Source organism: Myiozetetes cayanensis, unplaced genomic scaffold (genome assembly GCF_022539395.1).
Source record: "Myiozetetes cayanensis isolate MyiCay16 unplaced genomic scaffold, myiCay2020 scf30, whole genome shotgun sequence".
Classification (NCBI taxonomy): domain Eukaryota; kingdom Metazoa; phylum Chordata; class Aves; order Passeriformes; family Tyrannidae; genus Myiozetetes; species Myiozetetes cayanensis.
In genome coordinates, this window is record NW_026087522.1 from 1,803,595 (window position 1) to 1,825,409 (window position 21,815).

At 50.4% G+C, this 21,815-nt stretch overlaps 1 protein-coding gene across 4 annotated transcripts in view; it reads left to right on the forward strand.

Moving 5' to 3' along the window:
• PEBP4 (phosphatidylethanolamine binding protein 4) overlaps positions 1-21,815 on the forward strand; it is a 79,422-nt gene that overhangs the window by 25,630 nt on the left and 31,977 nt on the right. For all 4 annotated transcript variants that reach the window (XM_050325849.1, XM_050325847.1, XM_050325846.1 and 1 more), the window contains exon 6: positions 18,863-18,961. In XM_050325849.1, the coding sequence (XP_050181806.1) occupies positions 18,863-18,961 (99 nt within the window). The remainder of the gene's footprint in view (positions 1-18,862; positions 18,962-21,815) is intronic.

Consider the following 21,815-nt stretch of genomic DNA (forward strand, 5'->3'; position numbering starts at 1 on the left):
AGCAGAAATTCCCCTTTTTTTTTGGTTTTTTTTTTTTGTGTTCCCGGCGGGAGGGGAGGGGCCGGGGGGTGGGGGGAATCTCGGTTATACAATCCGGGCTTGGGGTGACTATTTTGGATCCCTCCTTCCTGCCTCCAAATTGCAGCTTCGAATGTGACAAGTTACAAAACACTTGAGTCATTTCTCTCTCTCTCTCTCTCTCTCTCTCTCGCTGCCTTTTTTCTCCCTCTTTCCCCCACCACCACAAAGGTTTGGGTTGTTTAAGAGGGGGGGGGAAGGCAAAAAAAAAAAGGAAAAGGAGGGGGAAAAAAAGCAACGAGGGGAAGGGGAGGGGGGAAAGGCGGGTCCCAGCATCCCCCCCCAGCCCAGGGGAGGGGGGTGCTCCGTGCAGCCCCCACGCAGGGTAACTCAGAGGGCTGTTTATATAAGCTGCTCATGCTCTGCATGAGCTGCAGCGGAGAAGCTGTTGTCGATTCCGAGGAAAACCCACGTCTGCCCACGTAGGATCTCCCGAGCAGGGTTGTGTAACAGGCAGCCACGCTCTCTCTGCCGGGGAGTGGAGTGGAGTGGAGGGGAGAGGGAGGGGGTGGGGGGGTCGGGAGATTCTGCTGGAGGGATATCATGGATATCCCGAGGTAGAGGAATAGGGGAAAAGTTGGGAGCGCTGCGAGAAAAGTCCGTCCTGCTTCGATGCGCTGCAGGTGCCCCCGCTGTGCTGCCTCTCTGGGGGGGGTTGAGAGGGCTCATGGGGGCCCTGCCCTGCCCTGACCTCACCCCCCCAGCATGTATTTTAAACTAATTAAGTCATTAGGTGACTTTCCAGTACCTCTGCTTCTTGGGATCTTGGAAGCAAAGGGACTGCTGTGATGAGACCCGAGGAAAATATAACATTGACTTCTTGTTGGAGGGGGTGGCCTGGTCCTGAGCATTGCTGGAGCTCCCAGGGCTCTCACACTGCCCTCTCGGGGAGTGGGCTGGACATCAGGAGGAATTTCTTCGTGGAAAGGGTTGTTAAAAGTTGGAATGGGCTGCCCAGGGAAGTGGTGGAGTCCCCATCCATGGAGGTGCCCAAGGCAGGCCTGGCCGTGGCACTCCGTGCTCTGGGCTGGGGGACAAGGTTGGGATGGGGCACAGGATGGACTCCATGGGCTGGGAGGGCTTTTCCAGCCTGGATGATCCCGTGATTTTTGTCAGTAAAACCCTTATTCACCTCAATATCAGAAGGGGGGGTGTCACACCCATCGCTGCAACCCTGCAGGGGTGGGAGTTGTGTGTTACCATTTCAGTGCTTCCTCCTAGAAAATCGGCAGAGCTGGCAGAGCTTGTGTCGCTCCAGCCTCCGAGAACCACAGTCTCAGTTCTGGGATTGGAGTTCTTTGCAGTGTTACATTTTTATCCAGATTTATTCATGCAGAACAGAGGCGCGGGGCGAGTCGCCCTGCACCGGGAGCGCTGCTATACATAAGAATGCTCCTTCATTTACATCCTCCCTCCCTTCCCCACAATTGAACTATCCGGGTTATTTTTATTCCTCAAGTGGTTTTTTCTTTTTTTTTTTTATTATTATTTTATTTTATTAAAAAAAAAAATAAAAGGTGGGAGAAGGGAAGGAGGAGGAGGAGGGAAAAAAAAAAAATCCACCCATCTAAATTCACCTTTTTTTTTACTTCTATTAAAATTTCCCCTCCGGAATTTTTATAAGCCATAAAAATGAGGCACATGAGGGAAGCTTCACCCGAGGGGAGAGCCGAGGCCCGGGGATGAGGGGGAGGAATGTGTTTTGGGGCAAAGAGTAAGTTTATAACTATTTTTCTCTTAACTGGAGCAGTTAGCTGCACTGCAAACCATTCATCTTCTGACTTAATAACTCATTCTCCCTGTGAGATGGGGTATTATAGCCCTGGATATTGCTTTTCTTGGGATCAAGTATCGAAGATGAACCCACTTTTTCCACTGAAACACCTTCTCATTGTAATTGAAATAATTTTCTGCTCCCTGCTTCCCCCCTTTATTTTGGGTGCCAAGCTCTGCTTTGCCCAAAATCCCCCTTCCTGTCCTGAGACATTTATTTATTTCCCTTCCCAAATGATGGAACTACAACTCCCTCATTTTCCCCCCATCCCAGGGGAGCTTGTGTGAGGGAGGAGTGCTGCTATTTTGCCTTGGACTGCCTCTAATCAATTAATAAATCAGATATTATTTATTTTACTTCTGGATGGGGGGTCTTCCCTGCTGCAGGAGGGCTGATGGACTTTTGGGGGTTTGTGACCATTTTACCCTTTTTTTTGTCACTTTGTCACTTTTTTTGTCATGCAATGCCTCTCCTGGAGGAAACATTTCCCTGGTGCTGGTGCCTCTGGGGTGTGATGAGTTTGCAGGGCACCAGGGCAGGCAGGGTTTGGAGCCGTGGAGGGTTTCCTGGGAGCAGAGGGAGCTCTCGGCTCACGGCTCTTCCCCGCGCCAGGGTTAAACATCCTTAAACAAAACTTGTCCCTTTCATGTTCCCCGAGCCTGACGGTCTCTTAACTAATCATTTGATCTCAGCATCTCCTCGAGAAGGTTCAGAGCCTGATGGGGGAATTAATGGGAAGGAGGGATTAAGCAGAGGATCAAAGTGGCTGCGTGGCAGGGCTGCGTTTTGGGGTGTCCTGGTGGCAGGGGGGACACATGGGGGACACTCAGGGTGGCAGCTCCTCGTGCTCTGTGTGTCCAGCACTGACCCCAGCTCAGAGGGGAGGTCTCTCCAGAGGTTTCCCTGCATTTTTTGGGATGCTGCAGGAAAAGCCAGGCTTCCCACAGCACCCTGGTTTGCTGCACAGCTGCTGGAATTCCTCCTGTCCCCGTTGTTCCGGGGAGTTCTCTCTCCTCGTGGAGGGGCAGGTCACACAGAGCTGAGGGATTCGCCAGATTTCTTCCAGCTGGAGTGAAAAGCCTGGGAATTTGGGTGGAAACCTGGCCATGAGGGAGAAGCAGGACTCTTAGCACTGGGGGAGAGGATCAGTTTGGTGTCACTGGCTGCTCCTGGTCACCTCCAGCTCCCAGTTTGGCCTTTTCCAGGCTATCCATGAGATGGAATGTCACTGTGGGGACCTGCTGGTGGCAAAGGGGAGACCTGCAAAGCCCCTCTGTCCCCTGCAGCAACCACAGCCTTCACACACTTGGTTTTCCCAGAAAAAAACCCCAGTATTTGGGAGAGGGATACCTGCAGCTGGATGAGTGGGGGGGATTCCTGTGGGGTCCCTACCTGAGCAATGGGAGCCACATCCCCCCTTGGCACTCAGCAGCGGGAAATCCTTTATGAAACATTAAATCATCTGCACCCAGGGTATAAATTGCACTCTTAAGGGTTGTTCTTCACCGGGGCACGAGGCAGGGCTGTGGCTGAGGTGCTGGGTGAATGCCTTGCGCCCCTTCCTTTGCTCCCTCAGCTGCACCTCAAATAAATCTGCTCCACGAGGGAAACATACAATTAAAACACCACCACACACACACACACACACACACACACACACACAGACCCGTGGCGGTCTCCAAACAGTGAATTAAATAAGGATGAAAGGCGAATGCCAGCTCTGGCAAAACCCAAGGAAAGGAGCCATCAGCTCTCCGCATCGTCCTGGGATTTCAAGCCACGCCAATGGAATTTGGCCGCTTCATTTCATTCACTGTCAATCAGCGTCGCTGCCACTGATGCTTCCTCCTCTTTTTATATCCCCCATCTCTGTTGGCGCTGCCCAGAGCGCAGTTGTCTCCCAGCCAGGCAGCCCTCACCACCCAGCCATTAAATCAGCGGGAAAAAACCCAGCAGAGACGTCGCTTCTCAGACATAATAGTAAAAAAAGGCGGCGTTTGGGAGGGGAGGGGGACGGGGACGGCTCTATTTCTGCTCTGACAGGTCCTGGCACCGGTGGGTGCTCCCCAGGCACGGAGCTGTGCCGAGCTGTGCCGGCCCCTCACCTGCTGCAGGTGGCAAAGTGGGATGTGCAGGGAGGGCTCTGGGTTTCTGCTGGGTTTTCCCAGCATCCCAAAGCTCTGCTTTGGTGCCAAACCCCGCCCTCACAGGGTCCCCATGAGCTCCATCTCTGCATGGAGCAATTGGGGTGTTGGTGAATGTGACTGGTACACCTGACCCCGGAGAATCCTGGTCCCTGAGCATCCTGACCCCTCAGCATCCTGACCCCTTAGCATCCTGATCCCTCAGAATCCTGACCCCTCAGCATCCCAATCCTTGAGTGTTCTGACCCCTCAACATTCCAACCCCTGAGAACCCTGGGCTCCATATCCCCATCCTCTAAAATCTAGTGCTTTAATAACAGAGCTCTCGGGCTGTAAAGGGACCGTGGAGACACGGGGTGGGGGGAATAATCGTGTGATTGAGGGTTACCAGTTCAAAGAGTGTTTCCTGCCCTGGATTTGGCCATTCCCAGAGCAAAACTGAGCAATTTGGGAGGATGGGGCTGCCTTAATGGAAATGCCTGTTGCTGGGAGCACACACCAGTGTGACCACCCCAACCCTGCTGTGTCCAGGGGTCCCTGAGCCCCCTTTTTGGTGCAGGTGTCTTGCAGCAGCGGCGTGACCCTGGTTTTGCACCCAGTTCTGGGCTATTGGAAGTTACTTTTATTGACTTCACAGGTTGTTTTTATTTATTTGAAGGAATTCATGTTTAAACACAATGCTTGAGGAGATCCCACCCCTTGGGCTGCTCCAGCTGTGGGCAGCACACCTGGGACTGTCCTGGAACTCAGGCCCCAGCTTTTCCTACACAGAAAGAACCCCTTGGGGTGTGAATCCAAAACTTGTCGTCCCAGGGGACTGTCCCTGAATGGCTGCACATCCAGGGTGGGGGGTGATGGCTCTGGGGGGGTTGTTTGTCTGGGAAATAGCATCAGAAATAAGTTGTGTAGCACTGGCACGGGGCAGCACAGCCTGGGCCAGGCACTGCTTTATAATTCCAGAAATGTCACTGAGTCACGAATGACTCATAATTATAATGGGAGACATTTCCAACCCGGTGCATGACTCGGAGACGTCTTCCAGGGATATTAGGGCTGTTTGTAAAAGCCAGGCCTTTGCCCTGGCGCTGTCCCTCCCTCCCTGGCTGTTTCTGTGTCCCCCCCCCTCTGCCAAGTGACAGCCCATCGTGTCCCACGACGTTCACCCGTGTCCCACTGGAGCAGAGGGATGCATTAATGCTCACCATCAGGTGGCAGGTGTCTATTAAAGTGACTCCCATCACTGCTGCCTCTGGCCTGCCCTTGACCCAGGGCTGCCCTGGCAGACAGCTCTGTGTCATGTGTGACCTCCTTGTGTGCCGGGCTGGGCGCAGATCCCGGGATTTCGGCTGGCAGAGGGGCCGTGCCCACCCCAGGGGCAGCAGAGGGGGGCTGTGTCTGAACACTGCCCAGGTTATCCCTCTCTCTGCTGCTGTTCCCTCCTCCTCCCAGCCAGGGAAATTGTTCTTCCCATCCCTGGGGTGACGGGAAGGGGACAGGTCTGGCTGGATCCCCAGGCAGCTCCTCCTCAGGGATGCGGTGGCACCCGGGGGCGACGCTCCCCTCGGAGGTGCCTCAGCACCTTCCTCTTCCCACGGCTCACCTCAGCCCAGCTCCGTGCCTCCAGAGCCAGTTAATTAGGCAGGATTGCCGTGAACTAAATTAGGGAGGCGTTTGGTCCAGTCAGACCAGTTCAGAGCTCGTGGGGTGACTGGGATGGGTCGGTGCCAGCCACCGTCCCTGGTGCGGTGCCCGCGGAGCCGTGCGGTTCCCTCCTCGCTGGAAATACTTTCTCACCAAATAGCATTAAATATTCCTGAGCTGTGAACATCTTGGACTGATTTTATTTTCCATAAATAAACTTGTTGGGAGATATTTGGAGATGGGCCTAAGCTGCAGAGCTTGGACTGGCTCCCAAATCTCGCTGCTGTTTGGGCTCGAGGGGTTGGTTCAGGATTGTTTCGAGCTTTATTTCGGTTTTAAGGGGTTGGGATTAAATAGGTGCCCTCAAGTGGAACCCTCTCAGTGCTTCCCTGAGATTCTTGCTCCCCACAAAGGCTCTTGATGGGAGGAGAGGGGCTCACAGGTGTCCCCTTCCCTCCAGGCATGGCTATAGGGTTATATCTATAGGTTGCTGTAGGGGCTGTTTTTGGAAGAGGCATTTCCAGTGGGATCAGCTGGATTCTGTACGTGTCTTTAAGAGATACCAAATCCCAGCTGCCTGGGTTAGGGCTGTGGATGCTCCATGTTTCAGGCACCATGGGTTTTTGGGGTGCAAACCCTTCCCCAGGTGCCCCTTGCCCAACGAGTCCCAGATGGAGATGCCTCTGGCCTATCCCACCTTCTTCCTGGAAGTTTACTGCTTCCCAGATTAGACAAAGGGGAAAGAGAGGAAAAAAACCCACAACAAAACCCCAGAACAATCCTGTTTATTTATTTTTCAACAGGGAAACGAAACAGGAGAGCTATAAGGATGTGTTTGCAAACCCTCTCCTGGCACATCCGTGGGGCGAGGAGACAAGGGTTTCATTCCTTTCCCTTCCCTTCCCTTCCTGGCAGGGCCGAGCGCTCTCTGCTTGTCCAACGTGCCTGATTGAAGCTGACAAGTACAGGATTGCTCTTTTGGCCAGCACACACGCTCCCCAAACCCCTCGCCGTCCCTCACCCTCGCCTTCCCTTCTTCTCCCTCCACCCTCAGGTTTATTCCGAGCGCAGCCCCTGGGAAGAGGAGTCTCATCCGACCCATAAACTCTGTCACATCCTCATTAGCTCGTCCATGTCTCCCCTGGGCAGGGGGAATATATTGTGAATATATTTATATTCCAATTAATGTGACATATATATATATATATTATGTATACTCCTAATACATTTTATATATATAATATGCATATTTCCAATACATATTATATATAGAATATGTATATTCCCAATATATTTTATATATAATATATATAATCCCAATATATTTATATATATGTATATTCCCAATACATTTTATATATGGAATATGTATATTCCCAATATATTTTTATATATTCTGTATATTCCCAATACATTCTATATATAGAATATGTACAGTTTCATTATATTATACATAATATATCTCTCCTATGTATTCCTAATATATATAATATATTATAATATATTATATGTATGTTTATATTTTGTATACTCCCAATACATTTTATATGTATGTATATTCCAGTTACATTTTGTATATAATATGTATAATCTCAATATATTATATATAGTATGTATTCCTATATATTCCAATATATATAACATATATTATATATTTATTACGTGCACTCTCTACATTTTATATATCTAATATGTATATTCCCAGTTTAATATATATCTATTACATATATATTTCCTATATATTCCTAACATATATAACATATTACATATATTCTATATTTAATGACACATTTGGAACCACTTCCAGGAGCTGGTTTGTGCCCAGGGCGAGGATCTGTGGTTGTTCTGTGTAAGGCCAGCGGCTGATCCGTAGGGATCTTGCTCCATCCTGGGAGCTCTTCTAACCCATTCTGATGCAAATGCGCATTAGCTGATAATCTGAATGCTGAGTGGATTATTTCACCCCCAGACGAGCTGCTGCAAGGCAGCATTTTATATTTATTTTTTTTTTCCCCCTTTTAATATACTGAAGCAAAAAAAACAAAACCCCCAGCCCGCCACAAAGAAACCCACCTCGGGATTGGGATTTATCCCCAGGGGATCTGTGAGGGAAGGATGATCTCTCTTTCCCTCCCGAGCCCAAAAATAAACGAAGAAGTCCGACCTAGTGACACCCTCTAACAGCTTTATCTCATGTGCACCGTAATTGCATCAGCAAACATTTGTGTTGTAATTAAAACCAGGAGCCACTAAACCATGAGAAATCAATTAAAAGAGGATCCCGGCTGTGGGAGCAGCATCCCAGCCTCCTACCTGTCCTACTAAGATGCTGCTTCATCTTTTTTTTCTCCCCCTGCCTCAAAAAAAAAAAACCCACAGGAGGGGGGGCTGACCTGTCCCAAAGTGGGGCTTTTTTTCTCTTTCCTGGTTTCCAGAATGCTGGAATATCCCTGGTGATGGCTCAGCATTGCTGCTGGTGTTGAATTTGGTGGGTTTTGGGAGCAGAGGGGTCACCCTGGGTGCTGCAGGATGGGGAGCAGAGGCAGCATCCTGATGTCCATGTGGAATGTTGGGTTTGTTTTCGGGAGCTGCAGCAGGTCGGGTGGTTGGTTACAGGCGCCAGGCTCAGGTCCTGCCAGGAGCAAATGGAAACGTGCAGGAAACGTGTATTATACAGAGCAAGGCTTGGATTTTTTGGGGTGGAAACAGGGAAGGGAGATCCTGCTGCAGGGATCCAGCCCTGTTTGGGTGTAAATCGGGAAGGGCTGTGGGAATCCAGCCCCATGCTCCTGCCATGGGACACTTCACCCATGGAGATGCATTTCCCCTCTCACCGAGTGCTCGGGAAAAGCAGCCACATCCACCAAAACAAACCCTTTCCCTGCACGTGCGGCTCCTTCCCCCGGGAGAGACTGAAAGAGAGACTGAAGCGCATGTGACAGATGTTAATCGCATCATTTAATGCACTCCTGCAAGGCACTTGGATACAGGGATGGGGAGGAAGAGGAGAATAGACTTATTGTCTCCCGTTTCCGCCGGCACCCGCGGGGGAATAGATAACCCCGGGATACACAATCCACCCGGGGTTTGAGATGAGGGTGGGAATGGCAGCTCTGAAATTGGGGAGTTTTTCCGGTGCCTCCGTGGTGGATGCGCCCCATTTTGATGCAAAGAGGTAATTAAAAAGGGTAGAAAAATCGCTTTTGGTTTGTCTGCAGCTCGCCAAAGGGCTGTTTGGGGGGGGATACAGGAGATAAGGATGGAGGGATCACACCTGATCCACACCTGAGCACCCCTGGACCGAATCAGGGATACAGGAAAAGGGAAATAGGGATGGAGGGATGGCATCTGATCTGCACCTGAGCATCCCTGTACTGAGTGAGGGATACAAGAGAGGGGAAAATTGGGACGGAGGGATCGCACCTGACCCATGCCTGAACGTCCCTGTACCAAATGAAGGGTGCAAGAAAGCGGGAAATGAGATGGAAGGATGGTGCCCGATCCACACTTGAGCATCCCTGGACCAAACACCTTCTCTCTTGGCCTGGGAAATAATGAAAACCCATCCAATGCCCACTGTCGGTTGGAGAGGGGTTGTTTGCTGGTGGTAGGGAATTGAAATTCCAAGGCAGAGGCAGCATCCCATGGGCTTCTTCCCTGATTGAATTCCCCCTCGGTGACCCGGGAAGGTAATTGCAGCAGAGGGGAGCCGGGGCAGATCCCACCTGCCGTGGAAATCAGCGTCTCCCTCCACCCCAAGACCCGGGGAAGAAATTGAGGCAAGATGACAAAAAGGTCCCTTAAAAAGTAAAGGACTTATTGACTAATAGATTTCTTAGTCATGAATTCCCCGTGCTCCATATGTACCCAAATCAGAGCAATTATGGATTTAAATGGAGCTGGAATCCGTGGAGCAGAAAATGCTTGTTTTAGCGTGAGATTGGCCAGAGGTGAAGGACCTGTGAAACCCCTGGTAATGAAAGCTCTTCCCAGCTTGCCGTGTTCCACCAGGGAATAATTGCTGCAGTCTGTGATACGGATCCGGCTGCGTTAATGATGCCCCTGTTCCTTTTCATAGGACTCATTTAAGCTTCCCATTTTTCCGGGATTTCAAAGCAACAAGGCGTCGTGGGAATTAACGCATTAACGTGGACGGGGTTGTGTGGTTTTTTGGTTGGTTTTTTTTTCCCCTCACTTTGGAGTATTTCAGATATTATTTGGAGAGCTTTCGAGCTGGGGATCGATTAACGAAGTGCTGGGGATCGGGAGCCTTGGGAAAGGGGGGGCTGGAGGGCTTGGAATGCGACACACGTGTCATCGCCACATCAATCCCATTTGTACTTTATTTAGGTAGATTTATCAGAACAAAACACACATTAGGAATTAAAAAAAAAAAAAAAAAGAAGATATTTTGGATGGAAATAAAACTCCTAGTAACTTCCAAATGAAAACCACATCCAAGGGAGACAGTTGGCTTCTCTTCTTAGTTTATTATTAAATATTTGACTAGGGAGGGAAGTTCTGAGCTGAGCATCTTTTCCCTCCTGTTCCTGGCAAGAGCAGTTTGTGTGCGGGGTGGGTTAGTTCTTGGTTGTTTTCCCAAAGCACTTTCCGGGGGTAGATGGGTGTGGATTTCCCCCATTATTCCTAAATTTAGGCATTTTTTAATGAGCTCTCACTGAAGGGTCTTATGCCTAAGTAATAATTGGAGTGTATCTGTATTTCCAGTATCTATCTATCTATCTACTTATCTATCCATCTATTGGGAATATATTCTATATGGAAATATTTGGAATATATACAGAAATATACATGTATAGATATATATGTATACATATATATATATACACAAATATACATATGTATATACATATACAGAAACATAGAAATATATATTCTATATGGAAACATAGGACATAGAGAGCATATATGTAGAATATATGTAGGATACATGTAGAACACAGAAAATATAAGGATATATATAAAATATATAGAGAATCTATAGAGAGTGTATTCTATATGGAAATATAGAAATATATAGATAAATATACATAGAAATATACTTCTACATGGAAATGCATAATATACATAATATATATTATATATATTATATATTCTGTATATTCTATATTCTATATAGTCTACATAGAATATAGAATATATATTATATAGAATATATATTATATAGAATATATAATATATTGCATTATATCTTATATGTATATAAGACATTTAGATATGCATTTTCCCTATACATTCCTGATATATTACACATGGTGCATAGGGGTGGGGAGAAGGCCCTGCCTGTGCTTTTGGATCCTCACAACTCGGAAGCAGCAAATTCCCGGTGCTGGGAGGTGGGAGGGGGGGACGGCAGCAGGTAAATGGATGCGGTGGATGGGGATGGAGCCGGGCAGAGCAGCTCCTGAAGCGCTTTAATTCCCCCCCAAACGGAGCAGAGAGCTCTTCTTCCCTCTCCAGCTCCCAAGGGGCTCCAGGATTAATTTCCTCGGGTGACCCTGGGGGCTGACCCCGGAGCTGGAGGGGAGGTGAGGTCGCGGCGAGGGAGCAGAGGGGAGCGGCAGCCGCTGATAAGGAGCTCGGGGCGCTTAAAGAGTTTGGCCAAGGCGGAAATGGCATTTCCAGTTCACTTAATCACCGCCGAGCTGCAGCGCCCGGATTCAATTACGGGCCCGGCCGGCGCGGCCCCGCGGGAGCAGCGTGGCACTGTGTCCCCTCTGCCTGCTGCTGTCCCTCCCCTGCGCTGCCACAACCCTCCCCCTGCACCCCCCCGGCCTCCTGCATAGCCCCGGGGCAGCCGGGGGTCCCTGAGGGGATGGAGAGGGGTCGGAGGTGGCATCGAGGGGTCGAGACGTGATCAGTGTGAGAGCTGGCAACCCGTGAGTTTCTCCTGCTGTTGCTCCTGTAGGGAATCAGGCCACGATTTTCCCTTTGGAGCACGGGGGAAATGGAGGCAGCAGCGGGATTTGGGACTGGGGTGGTGGTGGGGGTTGTTGTGCCCCTGTCTCCCTCTCTGCACAGTGGCCAGTTTGTCACTGGGACACGTGTGCCAGGTGTTTGGCACCATGCACAGCCCTGAGCCCGGCAGGGAGCCGGGATTGTGACAGTGGGATAATCCCCTTGTGCTGGAGCTGCCCCTGGAACCGCTCTTTATTGTCACAGAGCAAGACTTAATCCAGAAAAGGAGAAAACACTCATTATTTCATTTTCCCCAGTATTTTTCTGTGCTCATGGGATTTTAATGATATTAATTATTATTTAATTTGCGCTTTGGCAATTTGGCACTTGTGCTGAGCTATTATTTTATTGGAGAGACAGCAACGCTTGGTCCCTTTGGCATCTCCATCCATTCTGCCAAGCTCCATCCCTTCCTCCCAGGTATCCATGCATCCCCCCATCCCATCCGGCCTTCTCCCAGCTACCCATCCCTTCCCCAACCCCATCCCATCCAAAGCATCTCCTCATTGTCCTCCTCCTGCTTTGGAGTCTCTTATTATCGGACTCCAGGTGGGAAAATGTGAGCAAAGGGCTGCCAGGATTGTCAGCTCAGAGTCCCAAAGTGGAGGGGCTGGTCCCTCCTGGGTGTTCCTGAGGCAGGAGCATCCCTGTGCCCCATCCCCAGGTGAACACCCCCTGTCTCCATGGGAGAGGATTCCTCCATCCCCATGCAAGCATCTCTCCACCCCATCCCTCCATCTCCAAGGGAGCATCCCTCCATCCCCCTCCATCCCTGCCAGCTGCAGCCCCACTTCCCCAGATAATGAGAGCGAGTTTAAAAAACTTAAAGCCTCTTCCTGCCCGCGGTGAGTGACACAAATGGAGTTCATATTTAATCATCTGTTAACTCGTTGTCTATTATAGCTCTTTAATAGCACCAGAGATATTCTTAATGAAGCATGATTTAAGGTATTTACAGCTCTAGGACCGACAGACATCACTCACAGTGTGCAGGTAATGAGGCGTAAAACAGCTCTGGAAACCGTAAAAATGGGAGAGAGAGAGTGAGGAGGGAGAGAAAGCAGGCGAGGAGTTGGGAGCTGAATTGTTCCAGGGTTTGTTTTAAAATGTTTAGGCATTTAAAGTCATTTCAGCTTTCCCAAGGTGTCTGGTAGCACAGAGTTCAGCGATTCCCAGGGCTGGTAACCCCTGTCTTGCCAGGAGGAGTCCGAGCCCCTAATGCTCCCGAGCCGTTTGCTGCATGGATGGGAAGGGAGCAGGGAAAAAGCTTTTTGAGCGTCTCCAAGGGCCTGGAATTTTTGGGTGCACTTTTCCCCCCTTGATACCATTTGCTTTGCACACTCAGTGGGCTGGGATGGAAGTGGAACAATGACCCTTCCCTTTGCTGGGTTGCAAACACCACCCTGTGCAATCCTTTTATTTCTTTTTTTTAATTATTTTTTTATTATTATTATTTTTCCCCCAGAAAAAAATATTAAAAAAAAATAAATAAAAAAAAAGAAACACCACCCGAAACCCAAGCCAAGTTTTGGAAAATAATTTGTGACGGAGGTGCCATTTTGCATCAAAATATCGTGTAGGAAATGTCAAATGTCACCAATCCATGTGTCCCCTCGCGTGATGGTAATTGGGCTGGAAGGCTGTGCTCTGCCACCACGGCCGCTCGCCTCCTCCTCCTCCTCCTCCTCCTCCTGGCTTCCCGAGCTCATCCCGGCTCCCCTGCCTGCGGAGCGGCCTCGGTGTCCCTGTCCCCAGCCTGGGGACACCTGCGTGCTGCTCATTAGCGGGTGCTGCCCAAAGGCTGGTAAATAAATGCTCCTGGGAAAAAAAAAAGATGGGAATGGAGCAGCAGCTCGGCAGCTGGGGTGGGGGGGGATGGTCTCAGGGTGTTAATTCCCTCCTGGATTTCTCCTCTGGATGCAAGATGGGGTTGAAATGTGCTGCCCCATACCCCCCATGGCCCCCTTTGATGATGGTCGAGGTGGACTTTAAACTGGGGAAACTCAGAGCGTGAGCCACAGTGGGGTCTCTGAGCGAGGGAGCACAGCCTGTTGCTCTCCTCTCTCCCTAAAAACAATCCAGAGGCACAATCACCTGTATTTTCAGCGTCCCCTTGGAAGATTTATCCCACTTTCTGCCCCGTTTGTGTCGAGTGTGCAACACACGCCTTGCAGTCTTATTGCACGGAGCTGGTTTAATCTGCCACAAGGGGAAAACAAACTGTTCTTTCATTGCAAATAATCCATCCCTTAGAGCATCCTAAGGCCTTAATCTGGGAACAGACCTTTAACACGCTCCTTAACAACCCCAGATGAATCAATTCTCATTAGCACATTAGGCTCCATAAATATTTGGCCAGTGAGAGAGTCCCGAGGGAGAGCGAAGGGACGGGGAGAGTTGCAGCGTGTTGGAAAGTCAATGAAGTTCCCTTGGGCAAGTCCTGGGGAGCGAGGGTTCATTTTGCTGACCTATTTCTGCCCGGGGAAGTGGTGAGGGGCAGGTTTAAAATAAGAAGGTGAAATCCTTGCCACGCTCAGCATCTCCTTCCCGAAGCCACAACAACTCGGTTGCAAACAATTTTTTCCCCGCCGAGGAAGGAGCTGGAATTTCTTCTTTGGCGAAGCAGCAGCAGCAGCAGCAGTAGAATTGAGAGCTCAGTGCCTGTTATAGAAACTTTTTAGTACTGAGGACAAGCCAAGAAAAAAGCCCAGATTGACTCTCAGCTGGTGCTTGTGGTGCTTCCACCTCGTGGGAGCAGCGGCATCGCTCCGGCTCCTGCGCTGGTGGGACATGGGTTGGACCCTCGAGGCATCCCTTGGGAGAACTGGAATAATGTTTGCCAAGGTTCTGAGTACCTTTCCCGCCTTCCCTGCCCATCCAGGAGCTCGTGCTCTGCTCTGGGAAGTGGTTTTGGGTGTATTTAGTTTTTTTGGTTGGTAATTACATAAACTCAGCTCTTCCCTGGCTCCAGTGTGGGCGCTGCATGCTTGGGATGCATCTCCCCATCCCATCCCCACACCTAAGGGACTCTTCTGGATCACCTCGTGCCATCTGTCACCCCAAAATTCTTTACAGCAGGGTAATATGGGATGGTGCCATGCTAGGCTGTGAGCTCTCAGGGAGGTAGAAGGCCTTTCAGCTCACATACCTGTTGGTGCCATGGTTTGCTTCCACAGCAGCTCCCTACCTGGGGACATTCCTTAGGAGCTGGAAAGGATGTGTGGGTGGCAATAGGACAGCTGGAAATCTCACCACCTCACCCCTTGTGTGGTGAGGGGTCGGGTGCTTACAGGGGGGAACAACACAGGGAACAGCTCTGAGGGATGGAGGAGCTGGGGAGGATCCAGGTGGACTTTTCAAAACCATCCAAACCTGCCTGTTGGGAAGCAGGTGCTGGGCTGGGGGCCTGGCTGGGGCTCTGTCCCTTATTTTTGAGGTGGAATTCCTAAGGCAAGCGTGGCCAGCCAAGCTGAGCCCCATCCATCTCCCCTTCACACCCGGGAGAAAGCACATTTTGAACCATTTTTCCCACACGCCCTGAAGAAACAGCTGCCAAGGGGACTGAGATGCAAAAGTGGGCACCACTGGGCTCTCCCAGCTGCATGCCCAGCCCCAGCAGAGGCACCCCTGGCAGGGCAGAGCCCCACGGCCACCCCGGCGCTGCCGAAAACGCCGGAGCTCTGCACGTGTGGTGCTTCCATGTGCGCTGGTTTCCAAGGAAACCGCTCGCTCTACATGTGTGTCGCTTAACACCCTATTTGCTTTCATTTGGATAAGTCTTTAATTCCTGTGCAGCCCGGGCTCGGCGGGATCTGCTGAGCTCCGTGTGTGCATTCCCGGCACACAAATCCCTCTCCTGCCTGCCTGCCTGCCTGCCTGCCTCTTGGAAAAGTCTCCGAGCAAGTTTCCTAAACCTGTGCCTAATTGGAGCGGTTAATGCTTTCTGCAGGAGGAGCTGGGTGTTTTGCTGCCGCTTCCCCTCCAGAAACAATCAGCAGGGAAAACTTGGAGTGCAGGGCTGGTGTCACCTGCCACCTGCTCTGCTGCCCTGGCTCCGTGTCAGGTGGTGGAGCAGGGCAGGATGCCCATTCCCAGGGATGTGGAGGGCAAAGATGAGGTGGGTGAAGCCACGGCTCCAAGACCTCGGGAAGGCAGCAGATCCCTGCAGTGGTTAAATGTGAATTTTAATGTGCCCCAGGGTGAGGAGCGGCCCGGGGAGCAGGGAAGGGTGACCCTTGGAAGGGTGAGCCCACTGGTGTCACACATCAAGTCTGGAGAAGAGAAGGTTGCAGAGAGACCCCTGAGCTCCTTCCAGGGCCTAGAGGGGCTCCAAAAGAGCTGGAGAGGGACTTGGGAGAAGGGCCTGGAGAAACAGGACAAGGGAAATGGATTCAAACTGCCAGAGGGATAGATGGGATATTGGGAAGGAATTCCCCCTCTGTGAGGGGGTGGAATGGGATGAGCTTTAAAGTCCCTTCCAACCCAAACCATGACACTGGGTCCCTCACACCAGCAGGTCCTCCATGGCCTGGGCTGAGCAGGAAAGGGTGACAAGGTTTTTGGAGTGCTTCGTTACCCTGAATTTTCATCTGTGGCAGCCCAAAGTGGCTTTATCTTCCCTCTCCCCCTTCCTCCCTTCCCTCTGCACAGTAAAACACCGCCCGTTCTTCTGCACTGGAGGAATTTTCTGATCTAAAGCCACTTTTCCTGCTCTCCAAAAATCCCCGGGGCTGGTTCATGCTTGTAAAGCTGAGCAGCTCCCGTGTCACTCCGGGCTGGCTCCCGTCTGCAGCCCTGACAGCAGCTAATGCTGTTAGCCTGTGTCGAGGAGGGATTTCAGCATCAAAAAACCCCCAAAAATCACCAGCACTCAGGCTGCTGTTGCTTCCAAGCAGCGAAAAACACACCTAACCCATGTTTGGGGTGCACAGCAGTGCTTTGAGGGCATTGGGGAGGGGGTTTTGGGGTGGTTTTGGTGCAGCCTCCGGAGTAGCTCCCGGTGCTGGCGAGGGCTGTGACACACCTAAGCGGCTGGGATTAACTCGGGTCGTGGAGGGCTTTGCTATCTTTAGGTGGAAGGTGAGGGATTGTGCCTCTTATGGGTGGCCAGCAGGTAAGGAGAGGGAAAAATCCCGGTGCCAGCCCAGCTCGGGGCCACTGACCCCGGGGACCGTCCCCACGGGGGTCTGGCCTCGCCGGCCCCCGGCCGCGTGCGCTGTCACCTTTCTAGGCCACAATCTGTCCCCAATTCCGAGCCTGCTGTTAGCTTCACTTGCACTCTATTCTCGTGTTTGCTGTTATTTTTTAACACTTTTTTTTTCCTTTCCCCCCCCCCCTTTTTTTTTTTTTTTTAATTTTTTTTTTTTTTTTTTTTTTTTTTTTTGCATAAAAGCACTATCCTCTCCCCAGAGCCTGCCTGGAGCGAAGGCATGGTCTGTACAACTGCAATTATTTCGAAGAACAGATGGAGTGAGGAGCAGAAAGTCTGTTAATAGTAATAGAAATGCTACATGTTAACCTGGACAGCACACGATGACAGTCCCATGACTACACGTTCTGTTCCCACCAGCTGGGCTCCGAGCGGAGCCGAGAGATTCAGAAGCGCCGTGCTCGGCTCCCCACCCTCCCCAAAGTTAGAGCTCAAATTCCTTCACACTTCCAGCGCAGGGTTTTTGGGTTGTTGGGCTTCTTCGTTCCCCCCTCCTCCCCTGCCACCCCTCCCCTCCCTTCTCCTCCTTCCCGTTAAACGCCGATTTCAGCGCCACAGGGAATGTGGTGGCGCCGGGGTTTGTTTTCTGGGATGCTGCAGCTGTGGGAGTCGTGGGCAGGGAGGTGGTGGCTCTGCCCTGAGGTCCTGATCTTCCAGGATCTCACGTGGTGATGCCATCACACCCCCTGTGCCAAATCTGTGTGGTTGGTGTAACCCCTTCCAGGGACCATGCCAGGATGGGATTAATGGGCCGGGGCAGCGGTGGTTGCAGGAGTTTGGGATTTTCTCTGCAACTGTCGCAAGTCGGTTGCTAAATGGGTTGAAATCCACGTTTTCTGGTTAAACTGGTACTTCTCGTGGAGGTGGAGTCTGCAAGGGGGCCTGAGGGGTGCATGGCTCTGGTGGGATGCCCAGGGAAGGGGGTACAGGAGGTCTCTGGCTATGGTATCACCCCGGGGCTCACTTGCCCCATTTGCCCCAACCAAAGGTTGGGAAATAGAGCAAAAAACTATTGTGTCAGCCCCAAGAACCTCGCTTTGAGAATCCCAGCCTGGTTTCACAAGCAACCAGGGGATGCAGCCACAGAGCTCCAGCTAATTTCAGTGGGAATTGCACGGCTAAATCCCACAGCTGTTTGTGAAAGCTCCGCCCTGGAGCGGTGAGTGGTGCCACTGGTGAGCTGACAGACGCACCTGGAGGTTTTATTAGGATATAGATCCCTTAATCTGGGTGCTTGCAGGATAATCTGGTGCCTGAGGTCCTGCCAAATCCCTGGAGATCAGCAGGTTTTCTATCCACAGCCTCCCTCCAGAGGTCACTTCAAACCCAGCTCCATCCTCAGCAGACCAAAATATCCACGTTGTCTCAGTGCTGGTGGCACCTTTGGGTGCTGGGCGCCTGCAGTGGGGACCTGGGGTGGGCTGTGGGGATTTCCTGGGGACTGAGCCGGTATCATCCATAAACCCCAGCTCACTTTGCCCACTTCCATCACCCAGGAGTGGTACTGGACCCATTGGATGTGTGGTGAGGCAGCAGCTTTGCCTTCTTGCAGCATCTCTGGAACACATTTTAGTTATTTTAGGGCGTGTGAGGTAGAGTTGGGCTCCTCACAACCACCCTCATGGACATTTGGGTGTCCCTGGCCACCCAAAACTATCCCATCACCTTCTCCCAGAGATTGTGTCTGTGGCACACTGCTCTGCCCTGCACTGCAGTGGGATGTGGTTAGAGCATGGTTGGAAGCAGAGGGAATTCCCCCTTGGTACCTTTTATTTAGAGGAGGCAGAAAACACATTTTTTTCCTGTGTTTAAAGAGATTTAGACCACGAGGAGTAAATAAATCCTCCCAAGGCAGGATTGTGGCCTGCCCTGGTGCACGTTCCTCGCTCACCTCTGCGTGTTTTACATGGATCAACCGTCAAAGAGCTCTTGGGAAAGCATGGAAAAACATGGATTTGGGGGCTTATAGAACCCCTGGGGGGGCTCTTCCTTGCTCCATACACTGTGCCCACAGTGCTCTGCTCTCCTCTCTTGCAGCACAAGAAGTACGTGCTGGTGATGGTGGATCCCGACGCTCCCAACAGAGCCAACCCCCGGCACCGGTACTGGAGGCACTGGGTGGTCACCGACATCCTGGTGAGTCCCCTGTGGGGTCCAGGCAGCTTGGGGCATTCCCAAACATTGGGGTACATCCTGGTGCTGCCTCAGAGAGCTGGGTTCCCATAGGATGCACATCCCTCCCAGTGCAGCAGCATCTCAAGCGAAATCCCGAGGGATGAGTGTTTGCCAGAGAAATGTAAATGGTGCTGGGCGTGTAGGTAGGGAAGTGCTTCCTCAGGCTATATAGAGCCAGGCTGGTCCAAAAATATTGCTGTTGGGTTTTTTTTTTCCTTTTTTTTTTCCCTTCTTCTTCTAAGGAAATGCTGGGGAAAAAAAAAAAAAACCACTTTGCCAACAACTCCCCACCACCGGTTTTCTGTGTGGAGACAACGCGTCGTTTCAAACAGCTCTTGCTGCCGGGTGGATTTTGTGGTTAAAAAAGTGGTTTGGGTGAAAATCTGTATTCCCTTTCTGGTTTTGATATTTTTGGGGAGGAGAAAAGATTTCGAATCCGGAGGAAAAAAGGGTTTGGGCTGAATTCTGGTGCTTCCTAACTCTGTGTCTGTGGGATGAGTCCTCACCCCTGCTCCCGAAATGTCCCGGTGTGTCGCTGCTTTGCTTCCAGAAATATTTTGGAGAATCAGTTTGTTCCTCTTCTGCTTGCTTTTATCCCTTAAAAAATGAAGATGTTTCAGCCCTGAATCAATCTAACTAATAATCTTAGTACTAAAGCCTAATTAAGATATCAATTAATTTGCAGCGTGCATTTAACAAGAAATATCTCGTCGTTTTCCTCTATTATTCTCTGAAATTACTGCTGAGGGCTCTTTGTACAGATACCTTAATTAGACTTTTTATTGTTAATGGGAATATTAAGCAAATTAAAATCGGATATTAATACTTTCCATGAATTTCATAATTGGCTGAAAAATAGAAAGCGTTGGGAATAATTGCAGGAATTTGTGTACAGGGCTTATTTTCTTTTTTTTGTTGTTGTTGTTGTTGTTTTGTGTTTTAATCCTTCACAGAAACCCTTCTGCATTTCTAACAACAGGGTCCTGAAAGTCCCTCATTAATTTTAATATTTACTGAACGCAAAGGAGCCCAAGCTCTTGTTTTTCCTTCTGTACGCAGATCCTTCCGAGGCGTTCTCTCTTGCTAATTATTGTGGTTTTCTTCTTTTTTTTCGGAGTATAAAATCATTTAAGCAAAGAAGGGACTTGCAGGATTAAAACCTTCAGCACCAACGGAAGGTGCTTCAGTTTTTTTCCCCCTTGGCATTTGGGAAATTCAGTTTGTGGTATGTAAGGTCAGGAATTCCTTGTCAGGCCACGCAGGGGGGCGGGAGAAGGAGATTTTTGGGAAGGGAAAGGGTTTTCCCATTCCCAGGTGATTTGTCTCTGGCAGGGATGGGGCCAATCCCAACCCCAACTATTCCTTAAGCTTTCTTATCATGAGATAAATATATATAAATATATATATATATGTGCATATATAAGTGGGGATTTGGGCTCGATGGTCCTCATGGTCCCTTCCAACATGAGCTATTCTATGATTCTAGGTGATATTATATATAAAATGCATATATTGATACGATCTCTGTAATGATGGGATATATATATCCCATCTATCTCTCGTGGGTGTGTGTACACGTATCTCTCATCTACACACACACAGAAACGCGTATAAATCCCCTCTGCACTATAAACCACCCGAAACCAGCACCATCCTGGCAGGGCACCGGGACAAAACCACCTGAGCCCAGCCCTGAGCGCGGTGCCCGCTGCTGGGGGTGCAGAGGGGGGTGTCCCAGTGCATCCCACCGGGGCTGCAGTGGGAGTTTTCCCAAGCCCCCGGCCCCAAATGGCTGCGGCGGAGCCGGCGGGCTCAGACACACATGGTGTCTCGTTGAAATGCAGATCGTTTGGGGGGTATATGGGAGTCTTGGCTCCGAGGAGCTTCAGCTGACAGGCTTATTTGCACACTGGCTCTAAAATAACCGTGTAGGCTTTACATGACACCTTCTGTTGCTTTGGTGCAAAGAGGGGCTTTCGAGTGCCTTCCTTGCGGGGAGGGACGGGGCGGCCGGTGCGAGGGTTGGGGGCTGGCGAAGCCCCCGCGCCCGGCAGTGGCCTGGCATCACCCCAGCATCACCCAGTGTCACCCCAGCATCATCTGGGTATCACCCCAACACTGCCCAGCGTGCCCCCAGGACCACCAGCACCACTCGGGCATCACTTGGGTATCATCCCGGCATCGCTCGGGTATCACCTCAGCATCACCCCGGCTTTGCAATCCCCCAGCTTGGAGGAAGCAGCTCCAGCAGCACTAAAATGCCACTTCTGGGTGCTGCAGTACTTTGGCATGCCACCAAGCTTGGGATCTGGCTCCGAATTCGCTCTCCCAAGGTGGGGTTTGGGGGTGGAACATCCCATCCCGCCGGTGCCACTCGCCGTTCCTTATCAGCCGCTGCTCCGCCGCTGCTCCGATTGTCAAACACGAGAGATGCTTTCACTCCTATTCAAAATAATTTAAATAAAAATGTTGCTACAAAGTGGAATAATATCTTTTGATGAATGTTTTTAAAACCCTTTAGGTTTTCATGGTAATTTGCAGTGTAAAATTATTTAGAGATAAGAGCCAAATTAGCTCTTATAGGCGGAGGTCGATATGTCCCGTTATCCATGGAAGCAGTGTTTAAATATAATCAGCCTTTACTCTAATGCAGCATAATTGTTCATTTGAAATAGCTTTTTTTTTTTTTTTTTTTTTTTTACTCCATTCAATGAGTCATTAAAATATTCAAAGGATAATGCAGTGAATTGGAAATGAATTTATCACATTATCCTGTATATACTGTAGAGCATCAGGTAACCAGGCAGAGTCAGAA